Source organism: Manihot esculenta, chromosome 4 (genome assembly GCF_001659605.2).
Source record: "Manihot esculenta cultivar AM560-2 chromosome 4, M.esculenta_v8, whole genome shotgun sequence".
NCBI lineage: Eukaryota > Viridiplantae > Streptophyta > Magnoliopsida > Malpighiales > Euphorbiaceae > Manihot > Manihot esculenta.
In genome coordinates, this window is record NC_035164.2 from 1,570,590 (window position 1) to 1,590,112 (window position 19,523).

Here is a 19,523-nt window from a genome sequence, read left to right on the forward strand (position 1 = left end):
GTTTGTTGGGGTGTTTAGGTAGTGTTAGACCCCGTTTTACATATACATGAGTATATGTGTGTTGAGGAGTTGCAGTGTGCATGTTTTGCGAGATTGAAGGGATGGAGGAGCTTGTTTGCCGTCGGGGCTGAGTTCTAGATGAACTCAGGTTCGGCAGCCGAAGGTTCATTCGGCCGCCGAACCTCTTGCATGGTGGCTTAGGCTGCCACAGCTTGCCCCCATGAGTTTTGCATGTTCGGCTCTGTTTGGGGGATTCGGCCGCCGAAGGTGCCGCCGAAGGTTAGAGACTTTCGTCTCTGGAGTGCCTTTTGGCCCCCGAAACTTGCCCCCGAAAGGGTTCGGCCGCCGAAGCTTGAGATTCGGCCGCCGAAGGTGCTTGAGTTTCGTTTCTGGAGAGGACTTTCGGCCGCCGAACCTGCCGCCGAAAGTGTCCTGTCCAGCTTTCTTTTGCATGCTTTGCATGGCTAGTTGAGTGAGTTTAAGGGGATTCTTGGGGAGTTTCAGAGAGTTATTCATCAGCTTGTTTGGTCCCTCATTTGAGTCCATCTGTATAGGTACAGACCAGAGGAACCAGAGAGAGCAGCAGTGAGTACTGCTCCAGAGTTTCAGAGCCTGCAGTGTCAGTCAGTCCAGATAGCCAGAGGTGAGTGGAACTAAACTGAACTCTTTTCATTTGCATAATGAAATGATTTAGCATATCTCATGCATCATAATTCTACCATAGGTTGATTGCATTAGCGTACACGAATATGTTGCATTGCATAGTTATTTGATGATGTGAGTGAATGCTGAATGATCCAATAGTCTCAGACAGGAAGTCCAGGAGCCTTTGACTACGCCCTGGCAAGTATAGCAAAGTCCAGGAGCCTTTGACTACGCCCTGGCAGGTATAGCAAAGTCCAGGAGCCTTTGACTACGCCTTGGCAATGGTAAGTACAGAGGTGTTATATACACATATACATATATGACAGGAAGACCAGGTGCTCGATTCTATGCCCTGGCACAGAGTTATTGGGGCTATGTGGTGACAGGTTTACTCTTGATGTGGCTTGTCTGTACTATGGTGCATTCCATGAGATCATCTTTTACTGCGATGTTTTACTGTTCTACTCACTGGGCTATAGAGCTCATCCCACTCCCTTAACCCCAGTTTTGCAGGTTCAGTGTACAGTGTACAGGGACAGTTCAGCAGAGTACAGGAAGAGTAAAGAGATTTGTAATAGCTTAGAGTGGACATGTAATATTAAAGAGATGTAATAGTTGTGTATACAGTTAGAAATGTGCTTGACCTAGTGATGTCTGTTTTGTACATGATCTGTATATGTATATATGTTTTCCTGTATGTGAAAACCAGGCTTAACAGGTATGAGTAAACCCAGCTAGAGTAAGCTCTAGTCAGGGGTACAGAGTACAGAGATAGTGCATGCACAGGTTAAGCCTTGGTACAGAAATGAGTTTTTATTTTCACAAAAAAATGTATGATCATGTATGAGTTTTACAGGTACACAGAGAGTATAGCAGGCTTGCTACGGGTTCTGGCGACCTTAAGCCGACCTGAATCCTAGCGCCGGTGACGATCCATTTTGGGGTCGTTACAGAGAGGTTGTGCCAGGGGCGTAGAATGGGCCCCGCTGGTCTTTCTCTTAACATAACATAACATAACATTCCAATGTGCCAGGGGCGTAGAATGGGCCTCACTGGTCTTTCTCTTACTTTGTGCTAGGGGCGTAGAATGGGCCTCACTGGACTTCCATACCGTATCATCTTCATCATATCATATCGAGGGCTAATGGGTCATCCAACATCCATCCGCATCAACATCATAATATGCAATGCAACATATTCGTGAATTCTAATGCAAACAACCTAGTATATATCATGGCATTCGTGATGCATGAACATGCTCAAAATGTATTTACTTTAAAACTTAAAGATCCATTCTACTCACCTCAGGCTGACTCTAAAAAGACTTTGAAGTAGCTATCTCACTGCTGGGGTCCTCGGTTCCTCGGGTCCGAACCTACACAGGTGGACTCAAATGAGGGACCAAACATACACTATCATAACTCTAAACATCTCCCCAAAAACTCCCTAAAACATCATAAAACATTCATAGAAAACATGCAAAGGAAGGCTGGACAGGGCACTTTCAGTGGCAGGTTCGGCGGCCGAAAGTCCCTCCAGAGTCGAAAGTCAGGCACTTTTGAGGGTAGGGTTCGGCGGGCGAAAGTCTGTCCAGAGCCGAAAGTCACCAACCTTCGGCGGCAGGTTCGGCGGCCGAAACTCCCCTCCAGAGCCGAAAGTCCAAACTTTCGGGGGCAAATTTAGGCGGCCAAACTGCCTCCACAGGCAGGTTCGGCGACCGAACATGGCTTCGGCAGCCGAACCTGAGTTCTTCCAGAATAGGAGAACTCAAGCCTCTCATGCACATTTGAGCTCTATGGAAACTAAAGATTTTGTCCCAAATGCTAATGCTAATGGGGTTTACCCTGTTAGTGTCCGAGGTGTAATCCATAATGCCCACAAGATGCTATACAGCTCAGATGCCCAATTCTTTTTAGCACCGTCTAACCGTTTTTTTAGCCCTTAGAGGATAGCTCGATTCATCACCTCGAATGAACCAATGAGGAAAACTTATGCCATATACCCATGTTCCTTGTAAAATCCCCAATCATTGGGTTCAAAGCAATGATGAAGACACCAATAGTGAGAAATTGAGGAGCAACCTGGATGCCCTAGAGGAAATCAGGGATGAAGCACAAGTGCGAATAGCCGCTTATCCGCAAAAAGCAGCTCAGTACTACAACTAGAAAGTTCGTAAGAGAAACTTGAAAATTTGAGACTTAGCCCTGAGAAGACTAGAAGCCATAGAAAAAAGAGCTTCTGTGGGAAAGTTAGCACTGACCTGGGAAGGACCATTTATAGTTACCAAAGTAATCAGACCGAGAAGTAAAATTAGAAAAACTAGAAACTAAAAAATGCTTTTAAGAAAGACAAACGACTTACCATGAGGAGCCTCTCCCTTAGACTGTCCCCGAGATCCTCCAGGGAGCATGAGCTAAGTTGCTTACTATTTGGTGGCACAAGTCAGATGACTAATAAGGGCCAGAAAATGGGGTTAGAAGCATTTGGGATCCCCCCAAACATCTTACTGCACAACATCTCAGCCATGAAATCTGGCATCGACTCTGCGGTCACCTCGGTCTCGTTCAACAACTTGTTGTCCGAGGCAGACGAAAAGTGCTCTACTGCCTTCTTCCCCTTATTAACAGGAGGGGAAGGAGTTGCCCTTGCAGGTTCTAAAGTCCAAGCACATTTAGCAGCCCGGCCCTCAATGGTGATAGCACCCACAGTTTGAATAGGTGGGACATCCAATGGAGCAGACTTGGTGCCCTCTTTTGAACTACTCTCAGTCGACCCACTGACCACGATAGGCTCTTGAGGAACTTCCTTTGGAGCAAGGGGAGCCTTGGAAGAGGCTGGCGCTTTAGGAGGGACTGATATTCTGGAAGCTGCTGAACGAGAGCTCCCTGACACCAAAGCCAGAGAAGGTGGGGGGTAGGAGTAGAGCGAGAACTGACGATGTAGGAGTTGCAGCATGAAAAACCTCTCGAGTCACATTAGCAACAAACTTGTTGTCCTTAAAAATGGTTATAGTCTCCTTCATGCTCTCCCTAGACAGAGTGAAGTTCTTGGGGAGCTTGATGGAGCCCATTGGTACGACATTAGCTGAAAAGGAAATATCAGTTCAGTTAGAACTCGAAACAACAAAAGAGGAACATAAAAGGAAAAAAACTAAAAAATATCAGCTTCCCGGCAGTCCCACAGGTTAGATATAAATATGCACTTATCGACGTCATATTTCTTCTTTACAGAGGTCAGTCAAAGAGGGAAAATTTGGTCTACTAGGCTTAACCTAGGGAAGACATTATAACCCTAAAGGATTTCCCCCCAGGAGAGGTTGATATCCCAATTAACCTCTAAGCTTTCCTTTAGCTCGACAACCACAAAATTTTCTACCCAATATTTAATCAAGTCCTTGCACCCCACGAATATAGACAACCCAAACCGAGAACTGAAATAATAAAACCCATGGTTAGACCTAATAAGGAAGAAGAAGGTACAAAATAACTCAATAGAAGGGGCAAAACCTCAACACAGGTAGATGGACTCAAAGCAGCACATGAACAAGACAGAGTTAGGGGACAACATTCGAGGAGTCACCCTAAAATGATGGAAAACCTCGATGAAGAAAGAGGTAAAAGGGAGGTTAGCTCGAAGTCATGCTATTTGACGAAAAAAATCAAATTACTTCCCTGTTGAGCGTCTATCAAGTCTGTTGATGGTGGGTAGGGAAGAACAATTCGTTCATTGGGTAAAGGAACCCTAATTTTAAAGATGGTGATGTCAGAGTAGTCGTAGAAAAAAAATAGTGAGAGAAGGAGAAAAAAGTAACGGAGGACACTAGACCTACTACATCGGGAATCCTAGTAGAAGCTATGAGAGGAGTAAAACGTACCTCGAATTGAAAAATCAAGAATTACAGAGAAGAGAAAGAGCAAGATAGTAGAAGTAGCACAAAAAGCAAAGCAACGAGTGAAAGTAAGGGCACAAGTTTAAAATGGGTAAAGGTAAAGAAAGGATATTTTGACAAAACTCTTATAGAGCCGCGCGGTAATAATCGGAATCCGAAATTTACCCACTCATAAATCATGAAATAATTAATGAGCGGGTAAAGTGACACTTGATAACGTTCGAGCTCTGGATGCCCGAGCCTTGGCAAAATCTGTGATAAAAAGATTGGGCCTGAGCTCTATTAGGGCCCAACGCGCGGCCCTACTCCTCATTAGGGGTGAGCATTCGATCGGTTCGGTTCAAAATTGAACCGAACCGAATAAACCGAAAATCAAAATTTTAGTGTTTATGAAAATCAAACCGAATCGATTTTGGTCGGAAATAGAATCGAACCGGTTTGATTCAGTTCTATTCGATTCGGTTTGATCGATTTCGATTTTTAATAATTTTTTTATTTTTTAACTTTATTTTTAGTATTTACAAATTTAATTAAAATATTTTAATTTTAATATGATTTAATTTCTCTATATTATTGAAAAAATATATTATTATCACTAATTGGTTCGGTTTGATTTTTTCGATTTTTTTCTAATCAAAACCGAACCGAATCGAAATAATCGAAATTTTTGAAATTAAAAACCGAACCGAACCGAAATGTATAAGAAACTGAACCAAAATTTTAAATCAGTTCGATTCGGTCAGTTTTTTCGGTTTGAACCGAATATTGCTCACCCCTACTCCTCATACAAGCCCAGGACTTATCTCGACAAGCCGGCTGGACGCGAACCTGCACGTTAGGCCCAGGCCTCCAATATTCGTTAGCCCCACGGGATAATAAACCCGTAATGTCTGGAATCGTATTCACGTGGCGCCAGATGAAATTAAATGGTCGTCCAACGATAAAAAATAATATAATATATTCGTACGTATAATTAATATGGATATGATAGGAGGATACAAGTACAGAGCGGTGGTTATATGTTACTTAAAAAAAAAAGAAAAAGAAAATAAAGAGAATAGACAAACTAAACTTACCAAAAACATACTCTGAATCTAACTCCTTAGTAGATCTCAAACATCGATACAAATTAATTTATTGATTTTTTTAAAATTATAAAGTTTAAGTAGCTATTTTTTTAAACAATAAGGAGTAAATTACAATTTATCCTAAAAACAATATAGACTCTTTTAAAATTATAAATAAATTAAACTTATATATAAACTATTTAAAATTTAAACAAGTTAAATTTAACTTAATTCATTTTCTAAAGATACAAGATCAAACCTAATTTTAAACCCATTTAATAAATAAACGAAATTCAAGCTTGTGGTTATTGAAGAGCTATAGCTTAAAGCTAATTTAGATAATTAGTTTATTTTATTTTAAATATTTAATTTTATAATGCTAATTTTTAAATTAGGTATTTAATTTTTAATAAAGGTAACTAATTAATTACATTTGAGCCATCGTTTTCCTTTTCTTTCTTTTTTTTTTTTTTTCTCCCTTTTCAGATGTATATATAACACCAAAATGTTGTGGTTATTATTTCAACAAATGAGATTCATTTTTTTATCTGAAAATTTGTGATAAAAACATCGAGTTGATATACGGAAATGGACATTTTGAAATCTTTCAATGAGAAAACTTAAAATTTTCAAACAAATTTGCATAATCTCCATTTTATTTTATAAAAAATATTTTTTAAAAATATTTTTCACCAGATTTTTTTTTACAACCTAATTGAATTTTTAATTACACCACTCATCAAACTATCATTAGCCCATAAGCACCTAATTTTTTTAGATTATGACATTTGACAAACTCAAACCTATAATAATATTTAATTAATTTGGTGAGTTTTATTTGTCATTCCAAACCCTCACCATAATAATAATAATAATAATAATAATAATAAATATCAAGATTTATAGTTTGTAGCTAGTGATTGACATGCATTTGAGCAGGCCGCCGCGTTAGGGTAGCCCTATTCGGTTTAAATTGAAAAAATCGATCGAATTGAATTAATTTTAAAATTCGATTTGATTTTTTATTCAATTCGATTCGATTTTTAATTTTAGAAATTTTAGTTATTTTGATTCGGTTTGATTTTGATAAAAAAATCAAAAAAATCAAACCGAACCGATTAGTGATAATAATATGTTATTTTTAATAATATAGAAAAATTAAATTATATTAAAATTAAAATATTTTAATTAAATTTTAAAAAATTAAAAATAAAGTATAAAAAATAAAAAAATTATTAAAAATCGAAACTGATCAAACCGAATCGAATCGAACCGAATCAGACCAGTTCGATTCGATTTGATTTCTGACCAAAATTAATTCGGTTCAATTTTTATAAATACTAAAATTTCGATTTTCAATTTATTCGATTCGGTTCAATTTTAAACAAAACCAATCGAATGCTCAGCCTACGCGACGTCAATTTCTATAAATATATATATTCTCGGTGAAAATTAATTTTCTCGTATTTTATTTTAATTATTGGTCTAAATTTTTATATATATATTTAATTTTTTTAATTGTTAGTGACATATTTATTTTATATTATTTGTTCATTTAATTTTTTTTATAATTTTTTAATTATTAAAAATATATATTTTTATTTTTTTTTAAATTACAAATTTGTATATAAATTCTGGTTTCGCCGGTACTTTAAGCATAAAGATATATACAAAAGATTGGTTTGGTTTGTTGAGGTGTTATCCTTCTCTCCGATCACCTAATCCTGTGCTTTTCTTGAAAGAGCTGTGACAACCAAATCTTCGGTCAACAAATTAATAATAATAAGCTTAGAAAGCCGGAGAAAAATAATTTCCACGAATGTTATGTTTATTTTATAAAAAAATTAATAAATATTTTTTTAATATTTTTAATATTTAAAATATTAAAAAAAAATTAATCAATAAAAAATATTTTTTAATAAAAAAATTAAATTATTTTAATAAATAATAACTTTTTTTTTAAAAAAAAAATTTATACACTTTAATAATTTTATTATAATTATATTTAAAATTAAAATTTAAATAAGAGAGTGCATTTCGATCATATGGCAAGATGCAATGTATGCAATTTAGATAAATGTTATTAATAAAAAAAATTAAAATGATAATTTTATTAATTTTAAAAATTTTAAATTAAATTATAAAATAGCTAAAATTTTAAATTTTTATATAAATAAATATTTTTTGTAAATAATATTTTTTTAAAAAATATTTTTTAAATAAAAATTATTTTTAAAAACAAACAGAGGTCTTATTAAATAATTTTAACTAAATCATGTCATAATATTATTTATTTTGAATTATTAAAAACAATATTTATTTTTTATGAAAATATTGACACTATTGTAATTAAGTCATGTGTGTAGCACATGTTCAAAATCTTGAATTGTGATAAGCAAATTGATGGGGATATTCCAACTCAGCCTTATAATTTCTATAATATTTAATTATCCACCAACATCCCATGTTATTTGCTAGACAAAATAATTTGCTTCAACTACAATGTGCTACCAAACTCCAAAAAGACTTTGACAAAATAATTAATTAATTAAATTAAATAAAAAATCTTTCCAACAAAATGAAAAAAAAAATTTTTAGAATCGAAAAAATTAATCCAACTGAATTAATTTAAAATTTTAGTTTAATTTTTTATTTATTTTAATTTGATTTAATTTTTAATTTTAAAAATTTCAATTATTTTACTTCATTTCGATTTTAATAAAAAAAATTAAAAAAATCAAACCGAACCGATTAGTGATAATAATATATTATTTTTAATAATATAGAGATTAGATCATATTAAAGTTAAAATATTTTAATTAAATTTAAAATATTAAAAATAAGGTGTAAAAAATAATTTTTTTTTATTAAAAATTTAAATCAATCAAATTAAATTGAATCTAATCGAATCGAATCACACTGATTCAGTTCGATTCAATTTTTTTAAATCAAAATAGATTCGGTTTGATTTTCATAAATACTAAAATTTTAATTTTTAATTTATTCGATTCGATTTAATTTTAAACCGAACTGATCGAATACTCATCCCTATCTATATAGAATATATATTAAAAAATAAAATTTGACATTGTATTAAAAAATTAAATAAAATTTAGTTTTTTATTATATCAATTATATTATTTTAAATTATTTTAGTAAAAACATATACTATTTTTTAGTATTCAATTCATGTGGTGTAGTAGAATTAATATTAATTTTATATCGGCTAAATGCTAAATGTACTCTTATATGTATACAAAATTTAATATGAACTATTTTCATTATGGGCTAAATTAAATTTCCTTAATAAATAAAAGGATGAAATTGAGTTTTAATATAATAAAAAAATTAAATAGTAAATTTTTTTTATATAATTTATTATTAATTTAATTGACTTAAGAAGCTACTGGTATTAGATATAATGCCTTTAATGGCCGACAATAACATGATAAACGTGGCACTTAATGGGTGACGTGTCCCAATAACAGCTAGAAGTAGCTTGGAGTTGTAGTTCCATCTCTGAGCTCAGCAAGATCAGTATAGTATTTGGAAATCCAGGCTTTGATTATTTCTACCTCTGATTTTCTTTGCATCACCAACCAGTGTGGATCACTTGGCCTCTCTCCTTGTATGTCTAAGCAATGAGATCCTGCAAACATGATCATCCACTTTTTAGTATTTAATTATTATTTTTTTAAAAAATATTTATGGTTAAGTACCCACGTTTGAAATATTTAAAAAAATTAATTAATAAAAAATATTCATACCATTAACTGTAGTAAGGGCAACAATACTATCTGATATGCTCTCCAACACTCTGCAATAATAAAAAAAAAGAAATCACATATTTAAAAAAAAAATTCAATAAAAATAAATGGGTAATTAGTATAATTGATAATTTAATTATTTAATTATTTAATTACCCGCCACTGCTATAAGGATCCCTGAGACCATTGGAGAAGATGATATTACTAGCAAATCTATGAAGAATCAATTTCAAATCCTGCCATTGTTGTTGAATGTCATCATCATCATCATCCTCTTTTTTTTTAATATAATAATAATAATAATAAAGAGTTTTAAATTAAGCAGTTAATTATAAAATATTATGTACATACATGGCCTCCATAATAAGTAGTGACCCAGTGAGGCTGAGGTAGGACACCAAACAAGGTCTTACACTCCTTTATGTAGCTTTTCAAATTGAATGGTGCTGGTGGAAACATTGTGTTTCTATCATGCCCTATGGGCATCACCAACTCACTACATGTCTGCACATACATACATACACAAAATGTTTATGGATATAGAAAATTTTTAGGTGAACACAATGAAGATAATTAATTAAACCTGCCATCTCCATGCAATGGATGTATCTTGAGAAGGGTCATAAAATTCATCCATGTCATAGCAAGGCTTGTCTCCCATGAAAGCAACAACTCCACCAAAAATTTTGCTGAGAATGTCACTTCCTTTGGGTGCTGCATCTATTCCTCCACACACAACACTTACTGGATAGTTTGGTGGTTCATTATACTGAGCTGCTTCACAATATATTGAGTCCAAGTAGTCTTTCAGCTCAAAAGTCCTCTTCAATGGTCTAACCCAACAAAGCAACACCATAAATTAACAAATATTAGATCCAAAACTTTTTAATTATAATATATCATGCATGATTCTTTTATTTTCTTTCAGAAGAAAATTCAATATTAATTATTATTATTATTATTATTATTATTATTATTTTCTTTTATATTCTTCCAGACAATTTTAGAAGCATGGATGTTTGGTATTGAATTTCAAGATTGATGTTTACGAGCAAGTCTTGAATTTCTTGCTGAGCATTGAAAGACCATTAGGCTTGGAAGCTACTCTTTCAATTTCTGCCCAGGATTTGCGTATGGTATTGTAGCAACTCTCACTAGTTTCCTGTAATTAATTATTTGAATTAATAAATTAATTAATTATAATCCAAAAGAAATTAAGTAATAAAGATGGTCTGTCTTACTTTAAAATCCTTGGTGACAATGGAATAGTAACCATTACGTGGAGCAATATCATCAAAGTAGAGAATTGGAGCTGACGAAGCCAAAGCACCAAGAGCAACATGTGGATATTTTAATCTAAACCATGAAGCTAACACTGCACCACCTCATCAAAATAAGCTGACGTCACAAGTATTAATTTTTTTTTTTTGCTTATCATATTATTAATTAAACTATTCATCTCTAAAGCCCTAGGTATATATGCTTATAAAATAAAGCCAGCCCTAGGAATAGAGCAATGAAGACATTGCACTCATTTGCTAACCTGCAGGCTGCTACTAGCTTGGAAACTCATTTGGCAGATAATTTTAAATAAAATAATTTATAAAAAGTTAAAGTGGATGGAGGAAATATATAAAAGAATGAAAGAATGATCGATCACTTACTTCCACCATAGGATCCACCAATGACAATAACAGGAGAAGTATTTGCAGAATATTTTTTCTTGACATGCATGATAACAGCAGCATAATCTGCTATGGCTTGAGCTGAGTTGAAATAACCAAGAGAACTAGCATTTCTTAATGCTTCTTTACTCGATCCAAATGGTACAGATTTTCCATAATAACGATGCTGTCAAAATTCATTAATATCTATAATTAAAAACCCATAATATATATTAATTAATATATTCATTTTTCTATTAATATATCTGCATGGATAAATTCAATTTAATCGAATTATATATATCAAAAAATAAATACCTATATTCATTTTTTTTATTAAATGTTTACCTCAATATAAAGAAGGAGAGCCTTGAAACGAGGAGCATTATCAGTGAGGAAACCAATGGCATGAAGATCATCATCAATATTCTCTTCTGCACCAAAGAATACAAAGATGGGTGCACTTGTATTTGGGCCACCCCAATACTTAAAATTCATCACATATCTTTGCTTGAAAGTGGTATAGCTTTCAGGCTTATAGTTGAAGTGGTCAAGTGTTTGTGAGTAATAAAATGTCACAAAATCACTTGAAGCTGCAGATTCTGAGCTCATGCTGCTTTGAGGTAGGTCATTACCTCTGCTATGTTTCCTGAGTGCCCTAAGCCTTGAGATCTTAGATTGAACTGCAGAGGCATGAAGTGAGAGAATTAGTAGCAATATTGAGAGAAATTGATGAAAAGGGTATCTGAGAATGTGCATGGTCTTGAGGTTTATTGGCTGAATAGTTGGTGTGGCTAGCTAGCTCTTGTGCTTGTAGTTTGAGCTTGGAAATTGTGAGCTCTCACTTAGACCTATTTATAGAAGAATATTAGCAATGGCAGTGAGGTCATGTCATTGGGTTATTGAGAAATGGGTATTCCGTTTAGTTGTGATGACCGCTGGGTTCCACCATCTGAGTATGAGGCCGAATTTAAAAAAACTCATGAAGTCTCCCTGACAATCCGGACCAACATTTTCGGTCTCAATTCAGACCCACAGAGCAAACTGAATCACTCACAAACCCAAGTCCATCCATTATTGGCTTAGTCTGGTGACGTGACCTGGGAGGGACAGTAAGTCCAGTCATTTCGCAGCCCTGTTTCCACGCGCGTCGGGGGAATTAAATAGCCGCTTGGCGTAAAGAGTATGTCTGACGCTTTCGTACGTACGGACCTGACGCTTTCGTACGTACGGACCTGCGTGATCGAGACAGGTAGACAGGTGGCACTGTAGCAGAGAAGCCGTTACGCGTCACTATTAGATAAAAGAAAATAAATAAAAAGAGATGACACATTTCTCTCCCCACAATCTTACATAATTATTATAAACCAACATCAAGTTGAATAAAATTATTTTATTTGGACGTTTTTTATGGGTATTATTTTATTTATAAAAATCGAATTATCAGTCTATTTATAAAAAATAATACCAAATCATTCATTTCAATATTTATTGAGTATCATTTTAAAGTGGTCAAAATGGTACTGCCCTTTTTATCATATTAACAAAGACTTAGACACATTACTAGGATTGAAAAGAGATGGTAGCCCTTTAGCTAAATGGTTGGTATAAGTAGATTCACATCCAAATAATTCATGACGCAAGTGATGATTACATAAGCCCATTACATAAACATATTTCAAATAAAATATTCTTCATCACAAAAAAATTATTTTCTTTAAATTTACAAATTTAATTCAATCATTTCATTTTTAGTGTGAAACTGTTTATTTGATTTAATTAATATCAACTTTAGCATCAAATTTTTCTTTTGAAATGAAAAATAAAATTTAAAATTTCAGAAAATATATTTACTATTATATTAAATATGTGAGTGCAAGAAACAAACTTTATATTTATTTGTAAATTAAAAATTGAATAATAATAATAATAATAATAATTGGTTGAAGAAAATAATTTATTGATATATTAATTTCATAAATAAGCAGGGTATCCACTAATATTCTTATTGCTCATAAATCTTAAAAATCTTTGGGTTGGTGTAATGGAATTTGAGGTGGAAACCAAATCAGATTAAACTTAAGAGGAAATATAAGGTAAAAAGATCAACAACCCTCAGATCATTTCATTGGCTTTTTAATAAATCATTAATTCTATTTTTATAAATTAAAAGATTGAGATAAGATGCAACTTCAATGGCCAGCACATTAATCTTATAATCATAGTAATTAATTTTTTAATATTAATATCCAAATTTATAATATTCCCACTCACCTTAATGGAGACCTAATTTTATCTATATTGCTTTTCCATTTTAAACCTGTAATTTCTTGGAGTTTACTTCTGGTAAAAATATATAAAACCTAATTTTATCACAATAATAAACATCTAAAAAACAATTTCAGAAATAATTTTTTATAAAAATACTTAATTTTTCTTTTAATTAAAAAAAAATACTTTCCCTCAATTAAATTTTTAAAATGATTAAATCAAATAGATATATAATTCGAAAAATATCGATTTAAATATAATTAAAAGAAAAAAATTCGAATCGAATCGAATATATTTTTATTGCCAAACTCTCTATAATGTCACAATAAGGGGGATATGCATGATTACAAAGAAACACTTCTCTCATTGTTTCTCCATTGTAGTGGATGGCACTGCTCAGGTAGAAAAAGAAAAAGAAAGTCAACAAAGGGGCTGTACAGTAATAAGCAAAAATAGTTGTCCCAATGTGAAATGGATTTTCATTAAGTCATCAAAGTATTAATTTTTCAATATTAATAATATTTTTTTAAAAAAATATATTTATGAAAGAGTTAGTATCATATGAATTTTTTTTTTATTAATTTTCACTTTTAGAGAGAGGTGTGGTTGGGAAAAAACAGAGCAATGTGAAACCCATGAAGCCATTATCTTGATACAGTAGAAAGTTGGAAAAGAAAAGCAAATAATGATTATAAATTAGTGCCCACGATTTGAATGAAACCACCTCTCCATCTCTTTCATCTATATGCGGAGGGCTGGCTTCGACTCCCCTTCATCATTTTTCCTTTGCTTTCTATTAGGATAATGCTCTCTCTTTTATCTTTCTTTCTCTTTTATTTGGTTAAAGTTGCTCCATAAATCTAATATATATATTTTTATAAATAAAATTTTAATTTATTATTATCCATAAAAAAATTGTTTTTATTTTTAAATATTTAGGGTTTTTGAGGTTATGACTTATGTATTTATAAATCACAAATTATTTTGAATTCCCATTGCATAAATTGAGTCCATTTAAATGGATTCATTCTGGATTTGTTTAGGAGGCTGAAATCAAATTTTAGGGTATCCTTGATTTTAGGTTTGATCTTGAATTAAATTTTGTCATTATTCAATTCGATTTTGATTAAGTCTAACGATAAATTTGTGTTCCTAAATTTTTATTTTCTTGTTGAATTAAAAAAATTTTTTTTAATAAAAGAAAAACTTAGTTTATCCAAAACTAAATACAACAGTTTTGTCTTATTCAAATTAGGTGGATTTGGATATAGCCTGAGTCTAACGTGACTCACGGTTAGGTATACATCAACTAATTATCAATTAAACAATTCAACGGACAAAGGCATAATAAAATTGAGAAAATTATTCGTTAGTCCTTCTAATATAAAAAAAATTATTAATTATTTTTTTTAAAAATATATTAAAATATTTTTTACATTTTTAAAAAATCTATAAATTAATTTATTCATTAATTTTAACCGTTAAATATTATAAAAAAATTTAAAATGTCCTTAAAAATTTTTTTAAAAATTTAAGATATCAATTAATAAATTTTTTTAAAATTATAGGAATTAAATAGTAAAATACTTAATGGTAAAATTAATAGAGAGACTAATTAATAAAATTTTAAAACGTCAAGGATATTTTAATATATTTTTCAAAATTGAGAGATTGACTAATAAATTTTCTTATACTATAGGAGTTAAATAGTAATTTTTCGAATTGTGAAATTTATGGGTTTTTTTATTTAAATTTATTATGAATTTAGTTTATGTAAGAGTTATTATATATATAATAGAATTGATTAGGAATCATTTTAAGTCTAGTTAAAGTTTACCATTAGAGATAATTTAGTCTTATTTGGTATGAGAGAATTTAACTAAGAAATAGAACTTTCTTAATATGTAAAAATCTAAAAAAATAATAAAATTATAAAATTGACATCTAAACAATGAAATTTTTATCTCGAATTTTGTGACAGATTTGCCTTCGTCACATTTCTAAAAGTTGTGTGTCTTGAAATTTTCTTTTTGAAAAACGATTATGGGCTTCTAATGGTCGTCGACAACAAAAATTAAGTCTGGTCCAAGTCTAACATAAGAATCTAAAGCTAATTACTCTGCATCATTCTCTTTTATTTGTAAAGAACTCAATCTCAAGTTGTCATTAGCAGGATAGTACTGAAATAAATTTGTCACGTTAAATGTCTTGGAAATTTTCATATAACTTGGGAGGTTAAGAACATATGTATTGTCATTAATCTTCTGATTAATCCAAAATAGACCAATTTTATTTGGGTCAAACTTTTTCTGTCTTTCATCACGTTTCTTATACAGATATATCATATCTTATCACCGACATTGAAGCACTTGAAACATCTATGTTTATCAACTGCAGCTTTATACTTGTCATTGGCTTTTGTAAGATATTGTTGTACCTATTTGAAAACATCCACATACTGATTTGCCAAACTGTTTGTTGCAATACTGTTATGAAAACCTGTAGGAAGGGTAATAAGGTTAACTGTATGTGTTGAAATTTTTCTATACACAACTACAAAAGGTGACATCTTTATAGATTTATGGATAAAATTATTGTAAGCAAATTCTATTTGGGTAATAGCAAGATCCCAAGCAGTTTTCTTATCACTGCATATGCAACGCAAAAGATTGCTAAGAGTGCAGTTCACTACTTCAGTTTGGCCATCAGTTTAAGGATGAGCAGCAATTCTATATCGAAGTTCAGTCCTAAAACGATTCTATAAAGTCACCCAAAAGTGAGCTAGAAACTTCACATTTATGTCAGAAGTAATGGTTTTAGAAATACCATATAAACGAACAACCTCCTGAAAAAACAGTTTTACAATATGAGAAGCATCATTAGTTTTCTTGCAAGGAATGAAATGCGTTATTTTAGAGAATCTAACAACGACAATAAAAATGGAATCTGATCTACGTTGAGTACGTAGAAGACTAAGAACAAAATCCATAGTCAAGTCCTCCGAAAGATATTTTAGAATAGGTAAGGGAGTATATGCTTCCATATTCTGGGAAGACCCTTTTGAGTTTGACAAACTGGGCACCTCTGTACCATCCGACCTGTATCATTTTTTAATTGTGGCCAATAAAAACACTCCTCTAAACCAGCAATAGTCTTGTCGTGCCGCAAATGACCACTCAAACCTCCATTATGGACCTCTCAAATCAATTTTTCCTGCAAAGAAGAACGAGGAATGCATAGTCTGTTCTCCTTAAAAAGAAATTTATCATGTATCAAGAACTCATCAGCATGCTGACGAGTCTAGACCTTCGCCCATATATTAGTAAAATCATTATCTGCAGCATACAAATCCTTCAAAAATTCAAAATCCATGACCTCTTGACTAACTATAATCAATAAAACAACCCTCTTACTCAAAGCGTCTACTACCTTATTACTATAGCAACTTTATATTTTATGACATAATGGAAAGTTCCAAAATAAGTTGTCCATCGAGCATGCATCTTATTTACATATTTTTGAGTTTTAAAGTGAATAAAAAATTGATGATCTATATGAATATTGAACTCCTACCCCATCAGATATTGTTTCCAAGTTTTAAAGGCCAAAACACTGCATATAATTCCTGCTCATAAGTAAACCACTTCTTTCTAACATTATTTAATTTCTCACTAAAGAAGGCAATAGGCCTATTAGACTATGATACACACCGCCAATCCCAACTCTAGAAACATCACATTCAACCTCAGATAGTTTATCAAAATCAAGTAGAGCAATAATATGAGCAAAAATAATCTTATTTTTAATCTCCTCAAAGCTTTTGTTGGCAGAAGTTAGTCCAAGTAAATTTCTGCACTCTCTTTCTTCAAACAATCTTTGATAGGAACAACGATACTGCGGAAATTTCTGATAAACTGCCGATAGAATGTAGCAAGTCCATGAAAGCTATGGACTTCTGAAATATTTTTAGAAATGGGCTAGTTCTACATTGTTTTTACCTTCTTCTTATCAATATGTATCCCTTTTGCACTAACAACAAATCCAAGAAACAGAACATGCTCCATCATATAGATGCATTTTTTTAAATTAATAACCATCTCATTTTCTTACAAGATTGTCATGACTTGACGGAGGTACTGTAAATATTTTTCTTCGCTGCGACTAAAAATCAAGACGTCATCAAAATAAACAACCATGAATTTGCATAAGAAAGGATATAGAACCTGTTTCATAAGTCGCATTAACGTGCTAGGTGCATTTGTCAAACCAAACGGCATAACCAGCCACTCGTACAAGCCTTTCGTAGTTTTAAAGGTTGTCTTCCATTCATCTCCCTCCTTAATGCGAACTTGGTGATAGCCACTTTTAAGGTCAATTTTATAAAAGATTTTAGACCCTGATAACTGATCCAGCATGTCATCTAGGCGAGGAATAGAAAATTGATATTGAATTGTAATCCTATTGATGGCTCTGCTATCTACACACATTCTTCAAGTTTCATCTATTTTTGAAACTAATAAGGTAGGGACTCCGCAAGGGCTAATGCTCTTCGGAATGTGCCCCTTCTTCAATAACTCTTCAATCTGTTCTTAAATGATTTCGCTCTCCTTTGGGTTCATCTTGTAATGAGGTAGATTCAGTAATTTGAATCCAGAAATGAGATCAATCTGATGTTGAATATCTCGCAAAGATCAAAGTTTTGAAGGTTCCTCCACTACCCTAGGAAACTCCTCCAACAACTCTTTGACGGATGGTGGTGAAGATAGTACATTCTTCACTTCTCCTTTTGTTCTCACCAATAAAGCTAGTGTGCTTCCAGATTTCTAAAATGCGCTTGATAACCTTTGCACTTCCGTAGAGACATCAACAACAGTTTTCCCTTCCACTTTAAAATATTTTGCAGAACCAGAAGGCAAAATAGTCATATTCTTCAGATTTTATGTAAACATGTATAAATTCTCCTTCCTTTTATGCAATGCATCAACATCAAACTACCAAGAACAACCTAACAAAATTTCACAACAATGCATATTTATAACATCATAATTAACATATTCAATGTAAGATTTACCAATAGAAATAGGCATACTATAGATTTTATTGACTTCAATTGTCGGACCTTCCTTAATCCATCCAACTTTGTATGGTGAATGGTGACACTGTGTAGGCAACTACAGTTTCTCCATCAATTGCTTAGCTATCAGATTCTCACAATTGCAACTATCTATAATTAGCCTGCAAATTGCTTCTCCCGCTTGACAATTTGCCTAAAAAATCTTCCTCATTTGCATTCCATCCTCCTATTTCGTTGAACATAAATTTTTCTTCACCATATAAATAATCTCCCCATCTTCAGAACCAGCAATAGACCCATCATCTTCATTCACTTCCTTCTCAGATTCAATCACCTCCTCAACCACATTAACCTGTCAACAATCATTATTAACTCCCTTGCATTCTGAATGATTATTCGATCGATGTTCAGATTGCTTGCAGCGATAACATATGTTTCCGGTTGATTTCTGATAAGGATTGATTTTGCCTCCTTTGTCTGTTGTATTAATGATTGTCTGTCCCTTACTGTCTCTTCTTTCTTCCACAGTATTTTGATGATTACTAGAATTTATAGCCCTATAAGAATGTCCACTATAATTACCTCTATATTGCTAAGTTCCTATTGAACTATAATTTTTGTAATTAAAATTCTGATTAGACTGATATTGAGGCTGTCATTCAACACGTTCCTCTGCTCTTTTCACTATGTCAATGGCATCTGCTAAAGTGAAAATCGCAGCTACTCCATCATACAATGAATTTCGTGATTCAGTCTCCTCTGATAATGAGTAACCTGCTGGGCTTCATTCTCATAGTTATTACACCTCGCTTGCAACCGCACAAACTCCTCTGTATAGTCATCTGCCCTTCGAATCCCTTGAATACAATCATGATATCGGTTATACAAAATCTAAGTGATCACTAGGCAAGAACTGATGTCCAATCATCTACTTCATCAATAGCCAGTTTCGTATAGGTTCCAGCCTCTTGCAATAACGTTCGTTTTGAACAGAATTCTATCATACTGCTTGTAACACCCCTTACCCTATCAAAGAGTAGACAGAGCAAGGAATGTCACAAACTATGCCACTTTTGATATCTTACTAGTCCTTGATTTACATAATCTTTACAACTCACTCGATTAAATATGTACATGCCAAAATAT

At 32.6% G+C, this 19,523-nt stretch overlaps 1 protein-coding gene across 1 annotated transcript; it reads right to left on the reverse strand.

Moving 5' to 3' along the window:
* Positions 1 to 8,949: 8,949 nt before the first annotated feature.
* LOC110613294 (lysosomal Pro-X carboxypeptidase) lies at positions 8,950 to 11,846 on the reverse strand. Its single transcript, XM_021754345.2, has 9 exons — positions 11,381 to 11,846; positions 11,033 to 11,219; positions 10,610 to 10,743; positions 10,418 to 10,530; positions 9,952 to 10,201; positions 9,720 to 9,872; positions 9,525 to 9,604; positions 9,369 to 9,418; positions 8,950 to 9,250 (listed from the first exon to the last, which is right to left on the reverse strand). Exons 1-9 carry the CDS (start codon positions 11,789 to 11,791, stop codon positions 9,090 to 9,092), a joined length of 1,539 nt encoding a protein of 512 aa, XP_021610037.1. The 5' UTR covers positions 11,792 to 11,846; the 3' UTR covers positions 8,950 to 9,089.
* Positions 11,847 to 19,523: the final 7,677 nt, after the last annotated feature.